At 43.6% G+C, this 16,824-nt stretch overlaps 1 protein-coding gene across 1 annotated transcript; it reads left to right on the top strand.

Moving 5' to 3' along the window:
- Nucleotides 1-1,580: 1,580 nt before the first annotated feature.
- Nucleotides 1,581-4,142, top strand: LOC104789916 (DELLA protein RGA). The gene has a single exon (XM_087455611.1). The coding sequence runs from the start codon at nucleotides 1,918-1,920 to the stop codon at nucleotides 3,751-3,753; it is 1,836 nt and encodes a 611-aa protein (XP_087311737.1). The 5' UTR covers nucleotides 1,581-1,917; the 3' UTR covers nucleotides 3,754-4,142.
- Nucleotides 4,143-16,824: the final 12,682 nt, after the last annotated feature.

Below are 16,824 nucleotides of genomic sequence, written 5' to 3'. Positions count from 1 at the left end.
TTGTCTTGGAACATGTCTCTTCTCGGACTCAGCTCGCCGACATCCTGACTAAGCCACTTCCGGGACCACAGTTTGATGATTTGCTTTCTAAGCTGGGTATTCGGAACCTCACACTGCCAGCTTGCGGGAGGATATCACATAACTACTACTTAGATTTGGATAAACTCTATATATTACTCTAGTCCTTATCACATTAGGATTTAGCTCTATCTCTATCTCTAGTTTTATCTCTGTCTTTACACATCTTTACTTGTATAAATACTACTCTACGTCTACATGAATACACGAGCTTTTTACAAACTATTTCAATACGATCATAAATTATATAACTCTGTCAGACCTGAACTCTATTCGTGTTGACATGAGATACTGTTTTTGTTCTCTTCGTAACTTTTAAATGGCTATTGTTTAGACTTTGACAGTAACTATAGATTAGCATGTTCACTGAATATATATTGTAGATTCAATTCATATCTTGTTTAGAATATCACCACCCAATTGCTGAATTTGTTTACGATTTTTTGTTTTAATTTTTATTTTGGGTAAATTGGTATGCATTTTGAATTTAGAGAAATAGTAATTAAGGACTTGGTTTTAACTTGAAAATTACTATAAGAAAAGATTTAAAAAAAAAGCTCGAAAATTGAAACACATTGGTCCGATGATTTCCCTAGACCCAATTACAGAATCTTTTTTTTTTTCTATAAAAATATGAATTTTTGTATTTAAAAATCAAAAACTGAACCTGTAGGAGTTAACCCTTAAAGTTACTGTATATAAGTACTACTACTACTATTGTTAAAACCAAAAATAACTATTCTTTTATCTGATCGTAGGCATTTTTAGATTGATGTTTTCGAGGGGTTCGTGCTGCAATAAAAATAGTACTAATAAATAAAAGTAACACAATGATAATAGTAATCTCTTACTACCATATTTCAAAAAATCTGTATTAATTTTTTACACCCAAAGACATATCGTTGAATTATTATTACCATAGAACCTGGGAAGTAAAACAGTATCATGAGCTTGAGTTCAGCTTTTTTTTTAAGGTGGATTTTAATTACCCACTGGAAAAGCATACTTCAGTTCTCCATCAAAAGACTCAAAACTAAACTAAAAAGCCCCTAATACTCCCTATTTTTATAGATTTCACAAAAGATTAAATGATTCTCTCCATCAGACTTATAGTAGTAATACTTTCTTCAACATTTAACTTTTAAACTACAAATATTATGAAAAAAAAATCATAAACAAATATTAATATCAAAATGTCTAGATCCACATCATTTTTTTTAGTACTCGATCAGATCTTGTGATCTAAACAAAAAATACACATCACAATTCACAACAAAACTTCAAATATATATGAAATGATGTTAAATTAAAGGGAAATAAAGATTAAGGTTTTTTTACACTGTTTTATTTGTATATTTACCTAAAGTAACACAAGTTATGGTACGATAATAAGAAAAGAAAAACAATTTGTATGTGTTCTCATATCATAGCCTTATCGCTTTCGAGGTGTAGATGTTATTATATTGTTATCGTACATTATACATTGGTCGTCGAGCCCCCATCACCACCATTCTTTTTTATTTTTTTTTTCTTTTTTATTTTCATCCACAATAAATATCTTTTTATTTAAATATATAATTTATTTTGGTAAATAAAAATTTTTAAAAGAAAAAAAATATTATGAGTTCGTATGAATGATGATTGAAGTGGTAGTAGCAGTGAAAAAACAAAGCAATCCATCCCCCACCCCCACCCCCCCCCCCCCCCCCCCCCCCATTGCTTAAGATTCTTCTTCCTCTTCATCTTCACCTTAAGAGAAGTCACATGTTCCTTCTTCATCATCCTCCCCTATACCTAATCACCAAACCCTAGATCCCCAGATCGGTGCCACCAAAAAATATGAAGAGAGATCTTCATCAATATCAAGGTCGATTGCCCAACCACGGGACCTCTTCTTCTTCATCTTTACCGGTTTCTAAAGACAAGATGATGATGGTCAAGGAAGAAGAAGACGGTGGAAACATGGACGAGCTTCTCGCTGTGTTAGGTTACAAAGTTAGGTCATCGGAGATGGCAGAGGTTGCTTTGAAACTCGAACAGTTAGAGACTATGATGGGTAATGTTCAAGAAGATGGTTTATCTCAACTCGCGACCGATACGGTTCATTACAATCCATCGGAGCTTTACTCTTGGCTTGATAATATGCTTACGGAGCTTAACCCTCCTCCTGGTGCTGCTGCATCTAACGTTTGTTTAGATCCGATCCTAACTTCGCCGGAGATTGTTAACAACAACAACAACTCCTTCCTCACCGCCGCCGGAGGAGATTCTTCAAGAATCATACCGGCTTCCGATTACGACCTCAAAGTGATTCCTGGAAACGCGATTTATCAGCAGCGATCTCAATTCGCGATTGATTCTTCTTCTTCTTCTTCGAATAATAATCAGAACAAGCGTTTGAAGTCATGCTCTAGCCCTGATTCGATGGTTACGTCGACCTCAACGGCTACTCAGATTGGTGGAGTCATCGGTACGACGGTGATGACAACCACCACCACGACAAAAGCGGCGCCGGCGACGGCTGAGTCAACTCGTTCTGTAATCCTGGTTGACTCGCAGGATAACGGTGTTCGTTTGGTCCACGCGCTCATGGCCTGCGCTGAAGCTGTCCAGCAGAACAATTTGACTATAGCGGAGGCTCTCGTGAAGCAAATCGGATGCTTAGCTGTGTCTCAAGCTGGAGCCATGAGGAAAGTGGCGACTTATTTCGCGGAAGCTCTCGCACGGCGGATCTACCGTCTCTCTCCGCCGCAGAATCAGATCGACCATTCTCTCTCCGATACTCTTCAGATGCACTTCTACGAGACTTGTCCTTATCTCAAATTCGCTCACTTCACGGCGAACCAAGCCATTCTTGAAGCTTTTCAAGGTAAGAAGAGAGTTCACGTCATCGATTTCTCCATGAACCAAGGTCTTCAATGGCCGGCGCTTATGCAAGCTCTTGCTCTCCGAGAAGGTGGTCCTCCTATTTTCCGGTTAACCGGAATTGGTCCTCCGGCGCCGGATAATTCTGATCAGCTCCACGAAGTTGGATGCAAATTGGCTCAGCTCGCGGAGGCGATTCACGTCGAATTCGAATACCGTGGATTCGTGGCTAATAGCTTAGCCGATCTTGATGCGTCGATGCTTGAGCTTAGACCGAGTGAGATTGAATCTGTTGCGGTGAACTCTGTTTTTGAGCTCCATAAGCTTTTAGGTCGTCCCGGTGGGATTGAGAAAGTCCTCGGCGTTGTGAAACAGATTAAACCGGTGATTTTCACGGTGGTTGAGCAAGAATCGAACCACAACGGACCGGTTTTCTTAGACCGGTTTACTGAATCGCTGCATTACTATTCGACTCTGTTTGATTCGTTGGAAGGAGTTCCGAGCAGCCAAGACAAAGTCATGTCTGAAGTTTACTTGGGGAAGCAGATTTGCAATCTGGTGGCTTGTGAAGGTCCTGACCGTGTGGAGCGACACGAGACGCTGAGTCAATGGGGAAGCCGGTTCGGTTCGTCCGGTTTTGTGCCGGCGCATCTTGGGTCTAACGCGTTTAAGCAAGCGAGTATGCTTTTGTCTGTGTTCAATAGTGGCCAAGGCTATCGTGTGGAGGAGAACAATGGATGTTTGATGTTGGGTTGGCATACTCGCCCGCTCATTACCACCTCCGCTTGGAAACTCTCGGCGGCGCACTGAGTTGACTATGATGCATACGGTGGTGTGCTATGGTATTATTGAGAACCGATTCGGTCATCTAAGTTGACTCGAAGAAGCCGACGGTATTGGCGGCGCTATGGTGAATGGATTACTCGGTGGTCATTTGAGATCGAATCAGTGGACCGGTGATGACATATGTTCGGACCAGACCAAAACCGAACTGAATCGAACCGTGTTTTGCCTTCTGTTTATTTATTTAATATTTATTATATCACCTGTTTAAAATTTTCTATATATGAAATATCGTTTTGGTAGGTCATTTTTAATTTGTGCCTCTTTTGGGATCAATTTTAAATAGGCTGAGTATGTATTTATTGAATAATATTTATGAATTTTTATTAAAATAAAAATGTCTGTTTTAATCTCAATTTCTTGGCAGAAAGATTAAACAATCTTCTTAACTTCACAACGTATTATGAATGGGTAATGTAAGAAGTATAGTGATATTAGATATTTCTAGTTTAGTATGTTAATGAATAATGAATTTTCTAAAGTAAAGTTGAGAAAGAAAAAGGGATGAGAGTGAGAGATAATTATTACGAAGAGTACTAACTACTACTATTTTCATCAAAAGGTTTTCGATAACTTTTTTATTATGGAGTGTGATTCAACCATTTTTTCTTACTATTTTTACTAATTTCTTATTGGCTGTTATCACATGATGTAATGGGTCTTTTCATATCGAAGAAACAAAATTTAAGTTATATATATGTATAGAGATGGTGAAGCTATTACTTAGGTCTACACATCAACTTTTTTAGATCTGATGTATAGTCTTTTTTTTATGAATGGTAGTAAATTCCTTTGTGCAGGGGTTTGTAACTTATAAACGTGTTCTTTGTTGTTATAGGTATCAGTCGTCATAACTCATAAGACACATACGAGATAGAGATTAACATTTTGATTTGTCTACACGTATGACTGTCTTTTTAAAGTCTAAAATCTGGTGTAGATGCATATTTTATGTGGATGTGAAAAGTACATGATATTATTATAAACCGCCGGAACAAATTAAAAAGCAAGAACAATGCGTCCTATATATTTAAATGTAACCTGCACATTTCGAGCTCGACTCGATATGCTAAAGAGAAAAAATATACTCTACGTTTTAGTTAGACGATTATAATAGCAAGGTTCGAGAAAATTAGTAGATACCCCACAACACAAGGCAGCTCAAGTCTCAAAAGGATTGAACCGACCCATATCATTTTTAAAACCATTTAATCACAGACATGTAAATCAGTAATCTCGATTAATAATGAGTAATTGTCCACATTTTCTTATTCACTGATGTAGGCTTAATTATTAATCTTATCTTTTTTCTTAAGAAAATGCAAATTAATTAGATACAAAGGAAGGTCCCCATGGCCATATGCATGAAATGCTTTTTAACCACCAAGTTGCCAACTTGCATGTGTGCAACATTCTCCTTTGACCCCACGCTTGATTTTAATTAAGTAGTACCATATAGTATTTTTCTCTCACCTCTATCACATCGAGTTTCAAAAATTTTTATATGACATAGGGTCCATTAAATAATCGATCATTGTCCTTTCAAATATTTCATCACACATTATATATAGTTTTATATACGTCAAAGCATATAGAAACATTGAATTTGGCAATTATTTCTCTGCAAGATTCGATTTTCTACAACTTTTATAATAGTGTGAATAGAATTTTCGTTTTTGCTTATTCTCAATACTATATTGTTTTGGTAGAAACAAATAAGTTTTGTGAAAATAACAAATCTTTAAACCCGATATAATAACTGTCAAGATTGGATCACAATTAGAATGTTTAAATTCAGTAAAAGGATGGTCGAAGATTTCTTCTATTAATCGGTGTCGAAGTATAAAAGACGGGTTACAATACAACTTAGACGAGTTAGCAAGTAATGAACGAGTTAGAAGGGACGAGTTAGACGGACGAGTCTTCGAATCCTTCGCTTCTAACCTTCAACGGGTAAAAAGTCTTGTACTTGCTATTCGTACCTTTTGTCCTTGTCTCTCCTTTCCTTCCCTTGATCGAACGCCGTGCGCCTGCTTTTATAGGGAACTGTGTCGGTTCGTCCATTACAAAGACCAAAATACCCCTTGCCTTCTTGAAGGTTTATTTGGGCCTTCTTATGGGCTGGACCTTTTGTTAGGTTACGGGCCTACCCCTAACAGTAGCCCCCCCTCACCCCTAGTTCGTAGTTTTTAAGCGAAGAACTATGTCGAGGGTCGAACCTACGACCTTTTTTTTCCGTTGGAGTTTGTCGCAGAAACCCAACTTGCTTGAATGGGCGTGGGCTTTCACTCTTGGTCGTTGGGATGATGATCTTTAGACAAGGTTCGAGGAAGTGAAAGGTCGCGCGTGTGATTACGCGGTTTTCGATGTTTTGGGGTCGAATCATCGTAGGCGGTTCTTGACGCGCGTGAGATCCGGAAACTATACCGTCGCCGAACGCGTACTGCAATGATTGCGTCTCTAGAATCTTCCTTCCTTCCCTATAAATACCGCTTCTCCACCCTTCTTATTTCATCTTTTCGAGCTTTGCTTCCCTCGCTCAGGTATTCTTCCTTTCTATTATCTCGTCTCTTTTTGTCAGTTCGTTCGTACTTCGTATTTTTCGTTATGACATCCTCCCAATCGGTATCCTCCGATCCTTCCGCCGCTAGTCACCTTCGATGAGCTACCTCCTCGAAACCTGGCGGTTCGGCTAGATCTATTTGTCGCAAGGTTCGGTCTCCGGTTTCTTCCGATTCATCGTCGACGGATTCAGATATCGCTCGGCTTGCAATGATTCAACACCGCCTTTCTTCCGACCCAGCCGTTTCAAGCTCGTCGGGACTTCCTTACAGGATCCCTTCCTTGGTTGTCGAGCCGTTAACCGATGACCCGTTCTTTCCCGAGGAGATTGATTTCCCTCCGCTGGTTGAAGGCGCCTTTGCACATGTTGGTAGATCGACGCTGAAGATTGATTCGGCGATTGACGCGGTTCGCATTGGGAAGTTGAGCACTAAGCCAAATATTCTAATTCCGTCTCCGGCCCAACGTCCCTGGGATGCTCCTCCCGGCTTCATATGTCTCTCGGAGAAATTCTTTACTGGGTGTGGGCTCACTTTTCCTCCTCCCTCTTTCTTGATGACGTACTTTGCTCAGCGTAAGGCGGCCATTTCTAAATTTACCCCAGCAACTTTTCGGAACGTCGTGGGCCTCTCGATTATGGCCGAGGCTGCAGGAGTCAAGCTGACTTGCGACCATTTGGAAGAGTTGACGATTCTGAATCCGTTGAATCGGACTAAATCTCCCGGAAATTATTACTTGGGTTCGGCAAAGAATATGACCCTCATCGAAGGCGCCAAGGGAAAAACGTATAATTGGAAAGGCTCGTATTTTTTTCTGGAAGTTACTCCTGGGGTTCTAGAGGACCCGTCCATTCCTTGGTTTTCTGGGTGGAACCCTTCACCCGGTAGCCGACCGTTCTTGTTTAACTATCTTTCTGTTCTTGGTCGGGTTTTGGTTTTACCTAATCCCCCTTGGTTCATCATCTTTTTTGTAGTTGTCGTCTCAAGGTGTCTTCTTCCGTATCCTCCTACTCTTCAAGCTTAGGTTAACGCGATCAAGATCCTTTGTCCCTACGTCTGGCCAGGAACCGAGTTGAAGAAAGATCGTCCAAGGAAAATACCAGCTTCGTCGAGGAAGAAAGGTAACTCGATGTTCTTTTTGTTTTTTAATCAGTTTTTGGTTCTGGTGCCCTTGCCTAAAACCGTTTTTGTTGTCTACAATTTTAGCCGGAACAATGGGGAGAATGAACACAAATGTTCCCGACGTATCTGCTCGCTACCGTCGGGTTCCAGAGTCTTCTTCCTTGCCTCGTTCGACTCCTCGCTCGGAGTCTCGTCCCGAGACTCATCCTGCCAACATTGGTTCGACCCAGAGAGTTCCTTCCCAGTCTCATCGGTCGGTCGAGACTTCTCTGATATGCTCCCGAGAAGGAAGACAGGTGAGGCTCCTCGTCGTCACGCTGAGGTTTCTAAAAGTCCTCAGAAGAGGAAAGAGGGATTAGGCGAAGAGCGACCAGATCCTTCGAAGAAGCAAAAGACGTCTGATTATGGCTGGAGCTTCACTCACTCCTCCTCAGCTCGTCCTTTTCCGGACGACCCTCAATCCTGCGCCGCGCTTTTTTGAAAGATTCATTTCGGTGCAGGTCGCATACTTCCTGCAGAGAGGATGAAGGAAGAGGATGCGGTTACTGACGTTGCCCAAGCCGCTTTTGAGGTTCGTCAGATTTACCAATCCCGTATGAAGTCCTCTAGTCTTTTTTTTTTTTTTTTTTTTACACTCATTCTCTTTTTTTTTTTTGCAGCTTATTGCACAAACTAATCGAGCTACGATAGTCGCGTTCGTGATCTGGAGGGCGATCATCCGGGAGCGTCGAGTTTGGCTGAGAGGGTTGAACGTCTCAAGACCCAACTTGGGGAGGCGGTTCAATCTAATCAAAGGTTGAGCAATGAGGTTGCGAAGCTTGAAGATCATCGACGCAGATTAGTCTCGGAGAGGGATGGTCTTATGGAAAAGCTCGAGGCGTCAGAAGCCTCTTGTAGCTGGCTGCAACTTACCCTCAGCTCGGAGACGAAGAGGCTCAGAGATCGGCGTGAGGAGTTCGAGTACTTTGAGAGGATTATGCTGACGCGGTCATGGCGTCGAGGGAAAAATTCCTGGAAAATAATCAAGCTGTTGGAAACGTCCAAATGCTCGAGACGCTCGTTGCCGAAGGTCAAATTTCGCTAACCGCCGATGGGGTCAAGGAGAGGATTGTCGCCGTGATGTCTCAGCTGAAGGACGAGGTGGAAAGTATTGAGCTTTCGGACATTGCCGATGCTGATTTCAACGTTTCTTCGGTCTTTGTTGAGCCTCTCCCCTCTGTCCCTTATTGGGTCGCTTCTCCTGAGAGCGGGGGTGACGAGGATCGTGACGAGGAGGTTGAGGATGAAGGATCTGATAGTGGGGAGGCCGAGGCTGATGGGACCGAGCAATAGGTTGAAAAATACGCTAGCGCTCCGAATGAAGAACGTCCTGTTGATGGACGTCCTCGGACTCCTGGCCGCGAGTATCCAATCGATGGTCTTGTTTCATAAATTTGTTTTAATCGTTATCGTCCCTGCCGTGTTTAGGGTCGGCTCCTGTGTACGCTTACTTTTGTGCCGTGTTTTGGGGTCGGCTCCCGTATGTTAAACTGTCGTTCCCGGGTGTTGGCTCCTTTTAAATTTTATTATCGTTTTGCGTATTAATTACTTGTCATTTAATGGTTGTGATTTCCGAGGCGTCTGTTACTGGTCGCATATCTATGGAAATTGTGCCTCATACCGTATAAATAATCCTTTAATCTCTGCCAAATTCATTTCATGTTTTGCTTTGGCGATTTCTTTGTCTTTTGTGTCTAGGGAAAGGTTGTTCTGATGCCGGTAACGACGAGGTCGACGTGGTTGCGGAGAGAGCGGGAGCGACGTATTATGAGGTTCGACGAACTTATCCGCTCCGAGCTTGATTACTACCATGCTCGCATTCAGCGGTTGAGGGCTTACATCATTGTTATGCGTCGTTCATTCGAGCGTTACTTTGGTTTTTGTCGTGTAGACGGGATCTCTATGTTCCGAAGTGGCAATGGGAACGACTACAGGATGAGCATTCTCGTCGTGAGGCATTATTTGTGGAAGTTGTGATACATGACCTTGAACAACGCGACCTTGAGTCTATTGGTCGAAGGCCGTTTGAAGAATGTGCTGAGATCGTTGCTTGTTAGACTCGTATCGACGTGTTGTGTCGTTATATTAGTCAACTGGAAGGCACAAGGCACTATTTGATGAGAGCAATCGCGCCGAGGGGATTTGTGCGTATCTGGAGGAGATGGTCGCTAATGGTGCTAACGTCCCAATGATCGTGTTGAAAGATGTGAATGAGTCATGTCGTTACTGGCAGACGACGATCGGCGGGTTAGAGTTCGTCACTCCGTCTGATGCCGATCTTGGAATTGAATGATTATTTTTCTGTTCCCCCTTTTTTATGTGCAAAGACAGGGTCATTTTTTTTTTTAACACTATTGTCGTCGTTCGAATAAAGTCTTTATATTATTTTTATATCGTTGTTTTACTCTTGGTTCGAGTAGCGTCGTGTTGTGAGTCGCAGCTCGGTTTGGATTTGTAGGATTAGGTGCGACTCGTGATTGTCGGCTTACCCCTTTTTTGCGAGTTGCGACTCGGCTTTTATTGAGTTAGGTGCGACTCATGAATGTCGGCTTACCCCTTTTTTGCGAGTTTCGACTCGGCTTTTATAGAGTCAGGTGTGACTCATGATTGTCGGCTTACCCCTTTGATTCACTATCTTGCACAAAAATCTTTGAATTGCAGAGAAATGAACTGCGAACCGTTGTCGGTGACTATTTCGTAAGGAAGACCGTGACGACAGATGATATACTTCCACACAAAGAGTTGGACGTCCTTGGCCATGATATTAGTGTAGGACTCGGCCACGACCCATTTGGTGAAATAGTCGGTGAGGACGAGGATATAGCGTTTCTGTCTAGAAGCGGGTATTGGGCCGATAATGTCCATCGCCCAGCGCATGAATAGGTATGGGGATACGCCGGCTTGCAAGAGTTTGGTCGGCTTGTGGATTATAGGGGCGTGTCACTGGCACTTTTCGCATCTGGCGACGAACTTTTCGCAATCGGACATTATTGTGGGCCAGTAATGGCCGTGCTTTTTGCTTCGTAGTGCCAGGGCTCGTCCACCCGAGTGGTTTCCGCCGGCTCCCTCGTGGGTTTCTATCATGACACGTTCTGTGTCGTCGCCGTGTATACATAAGAGAAAGGCTCCTGATGCAGTCCATCGAAGTAAGTGGTCTTTCATTAGGGTATAATGAGCAGCTTTTGCTTTGAGCCGTCTTTTGGCCCATTTGTCTGTTGGCACTTCACCATCGGCGAGATATGACCAGATTTCAAGTCGCCAGTCGCCAGATTTCAAGTCGCCAGTCTGAGGGAGGTTCACATTGCCGACGCGATGTCGCCGTTCGATAGGTGGTTCAGATTTCGTTAGGCTGGTGAAGGGCGAGGCATGTCTTGGCTCGTCTTCCCTCTATACTTGGCGTATCGATGCTCTCAACTGGGATGATACGTCGTATTCACCACTAAATTGATTAGCAACAAGCTGTGAATCACAGAAAGCGCGGATTCGCCTGATTTGCATCCCGCTGGCGATCTTAAGTCCGGCGATAAGTACTTCATACTCGGCGACATTGTTGGTTGCTTGAAACCGAAGATGAAAAGATTGTTCTAAGATTTCGCCGGTTGGAGAAGTAAGGCGGATTCCCACACCGGATCCAAGGTGCGAAGATGCTCCATCCACATGCAATGTCCACCGATCGTCTGTCGGGTCGGCGGGGGTTGGCCCAAATACGTCTAGTGGTAGCTCGATTAAGAAGTCGACCAACACTTGGTATTTAGCAGTTGGGCGTGTACGGTACTCGATGTCGTACTCGCTGAGTTTGATTGCCCACTTCGTCAACCTGCCATATTGATTTGGACTGTGATATACATATCGTAAGGGCTGGTTGGATAGGACGGAAATGGTATGTGACTGAAAATATGGTCGGAGCTTCCTTGCCGATGTGACTACTGCCAGGGCGACCTTTTCGACTGTCGGGTAACGCGTTTCTACATCGTCAAGGGATTTACTTATATAGAAAATAGGTCGTTGTTCTCCTCGGTCGTCCTTGACGAGTACGCCGCTGACGGCGGATTCGGAAACTACGATGTAGAGTAACAGGACTTCTCCAAACTCTGGCTTGGCAAGGATCGGGGGGGGGGTGGATAAGTAGCTCTTTAACTTGTTGAATGCATCGTGGCAGGCTTCATTCTATTCGAACTTCCCTTTGGTCTTGAGGAGTTGGTAGAAAGGTAGGCACTTGTCAGTTGACCTGGATATGAAACGATTTAGGGCCGCAATTCGTCCAGTTAGTCGCTGCACTTATCTAGCATTTTTTGGTGATGGTAGGTCGAGTATTGCCTTAATTTGCTTAGGGTTTGCTTCAATGCCTCGTCGGGGCACCAAGAAGTCGAGGAACTCTCCCGATTTGACTGCGAAAGTTCACTTGGCTGGGTTTAGCTTCATTCCGTACTTGTTTAAGACGTCGAAACATTGTCGTAAATGGGTGATATGATCGTTTGCCCGCTGTGACTTGAAAAGCATGTCGTCTATATAAACTTCCATCGTCCTGCCGAGTTGTTCAGCGAACATTTTATTGACCAGTCGTTGGTAAGTTGCCCCCGCGTTTTTTAAGCCGAAAGGCATGACCTTGTAGTAGTATGTCCCCCTGTCTGTGATGAACGACGTTTTTTCCCTGTCGTCTTTGTGCATTAATATCTGATTGTACCCAGAAAAGGCGTCCATGAAGGTCAGCAGCTCGTTTCCCGCGGTTGCTTCGACGAGTTGATCAATTCGTGGCAAAGGGAAACTATCCTTTGGCCAAGCTTTGTTTAGGTCGGTAAAATCCACGCAGACTCGCCATTTCTCGTTCTTCTTTTTGACGACTACTGGATTGGCCAACCAGTCAGGATATTTTACTTCGACGATGGATCCAGCGCTAAGGAGTTTGTCCACTTCGTTGTTTACGGCTTGCGATCTTTCGGGTCCTAACTTGCGTCGTTTTTGTTTGACTGGTTGTGTGTTAGATCGATATTGAGTTTGTGAGTTGTAACGTTTGGGTCGATTCCTTTCATGTCAGTTACAGTACATGCGAATGTCGATATATTTGTTTTGAGAAAAAGGATTAGCTCGCTTCGCACGACCGGGGTTATCTCTGTTCCGATGTTCACACACCGTTTCTTGTTAGTGTCGTCCAAACATACTTCTTCTGTTGCAGCGACGCCCTGCTGAATTGGGTCAGCTTTCCGTCGGTCGGTGACAAGCTGTCGTCACCGACCCGCTGCTTTGATTGCTATAACTTCTTTCCTGTGTGAATCATGTGTTCGATCAGGAAGCAGGCTATTGCACTTTGTTGGTTTCCGTGAAGCGTATATATACCTTTCGGGGTTGGGAATTTGACGCACTGATTATACGTTGATGGTACTGCTTTCATCTTATGGATCGACGGGATCCCAAGGATTACGTTGTAGATAGTCGGCTTGTCGATGACGGTGAACCTGAAATACCTGATCATGCTTCCCACGAAAATTGGCAGATCGATGGTGCTGACTGACATGATATGATCCCCATCGAAACTGGTTAAAAAATGGCATTCTGGCTTGATGTCACTCTCTCCGATCTCCATTTGTGCCAGGACGTTCCTGAAGATCACGTTTACCGAACTTCCGGTGTCGATCAAAATTCTTGTGATCTCGCTTTCGCCGATCAGTAGTTCGACGACCAGGGGATCGTTGTGCGGCAGATCCAAACCTTCTAGGTCGTTATTGTCGAAGGAAATCGTTGCATTTTCGAAGCTGATTTTTGAAGGCCACGACTTCCTTATTTCGGCCTGCTTAGTATAGTCTCTTATTGACCTGACCGAGTCATTGCATCCTGTTAATCCACCCATGATCATGTTTATCCGTCTTATGGTTGGGGGGCGCTGGTCGGCTTGTCGGTCTATACGTTGCCGTTTTTCATGACTCGGTGCGCCTGGAGTTTCAATTTCGTCTTCTCTTTGATCGGCGAGGGTTTTGGAATCATTGACAAATTTTCGAGCAATATTCTCAGCTCGCTTGATGTCGCTGTTACCGGGCTGGGTCGTCTTGCTTCTGTCAGATTCGATGACTATTGTCCCTTTTTGTATCATTCCATCAGGATCGTTTGGAGGTAACGACATTCCTCAGTCGCGTGGGTGGCACTTTGGTGATAATCACAATACTGGGTCGCACTGCTCTCACCTCCTTCCTTCCGGATGTATTTATTTTCGCCGATCACAAAAGTTTGACGAGTTCGATCTTGATTTCTCGTAAAGTGTTGTCGTGGCTCGACATATTCGACTTTCGGAGCTGTGATTACTGGCTGCTTGGTCGCGGCGCTTGTTTTGCCGGAGTGTTTCTTAGCGTTGACCACTTTCTCTTCTTCACCTCGATGTGTTTCGGGGCTCGTCCCATAGCGTCAGCTAAGGTTTCCACATGAGTTAAAGATAGCTCTTCTTTAAATCAAGACTCGTACCAAAGTGCGTTCTTGAGTACAATGATAGCAGCCGCGTCTGGGATCGAGACGTTGACGACGACCTCTCTAAAGCGTCCAATAAAAGACCGGAGTGATTCATTTCGTTGTTGAGTCAGGGCGTATAGGTCGGTATGAGAGTTCTTGTTTTCCATTAGAACAGAGAATTGCTTTAAGAATGCAGTTATCAGGTCCTTGATACTATCGATTGACCCAGGTGGGAGTCTTGAGAACCAGCTTAAAGCGGTTCCTGTCAAATGCTCGGCAAAGACCTGGCAGGCTCCAGCATCGTATTCCGTCGGGCTGAACTGTAAAGGGCCGAGGGATACGCCGAAGGTAAGCAAGAAGTCTCGCGGATCGAGCATGCCGTCATAATAGCCCAACCTTGGCTTGCTGCACGTTTTACCGCCATAGTAGTGAGTCTTCTAGAGAACGGGGTTCGTTGCGTTGCTTCGAGCATGAGATCCACTTCAGGTGCTTTACTTGTTGCTCTATGGAAGACTGTTACCATTTTTTGCATCTTCTCTCGAATTTCTTTTAGCTCGGCGTCCTTTGTCCCATTGTCTCGCTCGTCGATGCGTGGGGCGGGATTGCGCTCTTGTTGACCTCCTCGTACACTTGTCCCTAGCGTCTCCCTGGCTGGGATGAAACTTGCCAAATTTTACCTGGGGGAGTGGAGATGGTTGATCTCGTCCTGAAAGTTTATCTGTGTTGCAGTCAACGCGTCTAACCGAGTATTAGTTCGCTCTTCTTGTTGGTCGAGACGCATCAATATCCCGCGAAAATGTTCGTCTATACTAGAAACGGGTTGGCTACTGAGCAATGCGAGCTGCGCAGGATTCGGCGTTGGCTCTTCGGTCGCCGGGCTGGTTAAGTTTGTCGCAATGACGAGCGTCCCTGGGCTCTCTGTCGCCACAGCCTTTCTTGGGGCGTCCGGAATTGGGAGTGTGGTTTGTTCCCCTTGATCCGCCGCTGGAGTGGTCGTTCCACCCGACGAACCAGCTTCCTTACTTCCTTCTTTAGTAACAATGGTCATCTCGTCTAGTTGTTGTAGGTCCGTTCTTCAAACTTTCAAAGAAGATTTCGACTTGGCTCTCCCTTCCTGGCGCGCCAAATTGTTGATGTCCAGATCGGTCACAATTAGAATGTTTAAGTTCGGTAAAAGGATGGTCGAAGTTTTCTTCTATTAATCGGTGTCAAAGCACAAAAGACGGGTTACAATACAACTTAGACGAGTTAGCAAGTAATGAACGAGTTAGAATGGACGAGTTAGACGGACGAGTCTTCGAATCCTTCGCTTCTAACCTTTAACGGGTAAAAAGCCTTGTACTTGCTATTCGTATCTTTTGTCCTTGTCTCTCCTTTCCATCCCTTCATCGAACACCGTGCGCCTGCTTTTATAGGGAACTGTGTCGGTTCGTCCATTACAAAGACCAAAATACCCTTCCCTTCCTGAAGATTTATTTGGACTTTATTATGGGTTGAACCTTTTGTTAGATTACAGACCTACCCCTAACAGAATCACCATTCTAAACCCCCGTTGTAAGCATTTTCCTAATTCACAGCGAAAGATCGATTTTGGGTATATTAAAAACTGTCCATTGTCAACTTTTTTTTTATAACTTTTTCATTAAACTACGATTTATACATAGGGGTTACAGTTTATATAGACAACTATATATATATATATAAGTATATAACACAGTCAGATTTTCTTATCATTATTGGGCGAACCTGGGAATAGAACAGTGCATGTCAATGAATGTGACATTTGATTTTTATCCACATTCGCACGTTCCATTGTTAATTTTTTTATTTTTATTTTTCTTTTTTTGACGAACAGTTCATTTATTTATAATAACTGTATAATCGAATAATGGACTCTCTCATGCATTAGATTGTTAGATATAATACAACCGTAAGCAGTTCTGCTACTGGCTTCGTAATTGGGCATTTGGAGTTAACCGTTCCTGATAGTGGAGATTTGGTACCTCATAGATGTGATCGCTTGGAAACTTTCTCAAGGTGAGAAAGAGAAACAAACAATGGTGCTGATGTATATTCAAATTTAAAACTGTTGTAAAACACTTAGTGGACTCTACAGACTGGTCCGTTCACAGTCTATTAGGACATGGCCTTACAGCCCATGTACGGTCCATACTATGTGTCATGGCCTTTAGGCCCATTAGCCCATTAGCTTATGTCCTATGTCGGTTTGGGCTTTGGCCTTTGTATTCACTATATATGTAACCTCTATTCGACATTCAATAATAAGAACAAGAGATTTTTCCCTTAACTCTCTAGTTTCACAACACGTTATCAACACGATAGTCTCAAACCCTAAAACCCTAAAAGCAGCAGCCGCTTCTCAAACCCTAAAACCCTAAGGCAGCCGCCGATTCTCTTCTCTCTTCCAAAACCCTAAACCGCTTTCTGTTCTTACTTCCATCCGAGACTAAACATCTTTCTGTTCGAAGATCTCTTTGTTCACGAGCATACCTTAAGCTCGTGATCAAGTTTCTATCGATAACTTGATCGAGGTTCGTGGTCCGTGTCCGGGGGTGAGTTCGTGTGCAAGCGGTACGTGATTCCGGACGAGAGAAGTACAAGGAGCAGTCGTGGGAATCTGATCGTGGTTCGTGGGAAGTTGTTCGTGATCCGTGAAAGCTGTTCGTGAAAGCTGTCTGTGGTCCTGTTCGTGGTTCGTGAACGAGAGAGAGATACAACCGAGGTCTGTTAGCTCCCGGTTCACATCCAGTCAGATCCAAATCGGTGAAAGGTAAAACAAATCTGAAACCTTCTTAAAACCCTATGAACCGAATTTGGACTTAAACCTATAGAACCCTAAAACAAACAAGTACACAACCAA

The sequence above is a fragment of the Camelina sativa genome, chromosome 6 (assembly GCF_030686135.1).
Source record: "Camelina sativa cultivar CO46 ecotype springtype chromosome 6, ASM3068613v1".
NCBI lineage: Eukaryota > Viridiplantae > Streptophyta > Magnoliopsida > Brassicales > Brassicaceae > Camelina > Camelina sativa.
Note: the sequence above shows the minus strand (reverse complement) of the source record. Positions and strands in the feature narration are given on the sequence as shown.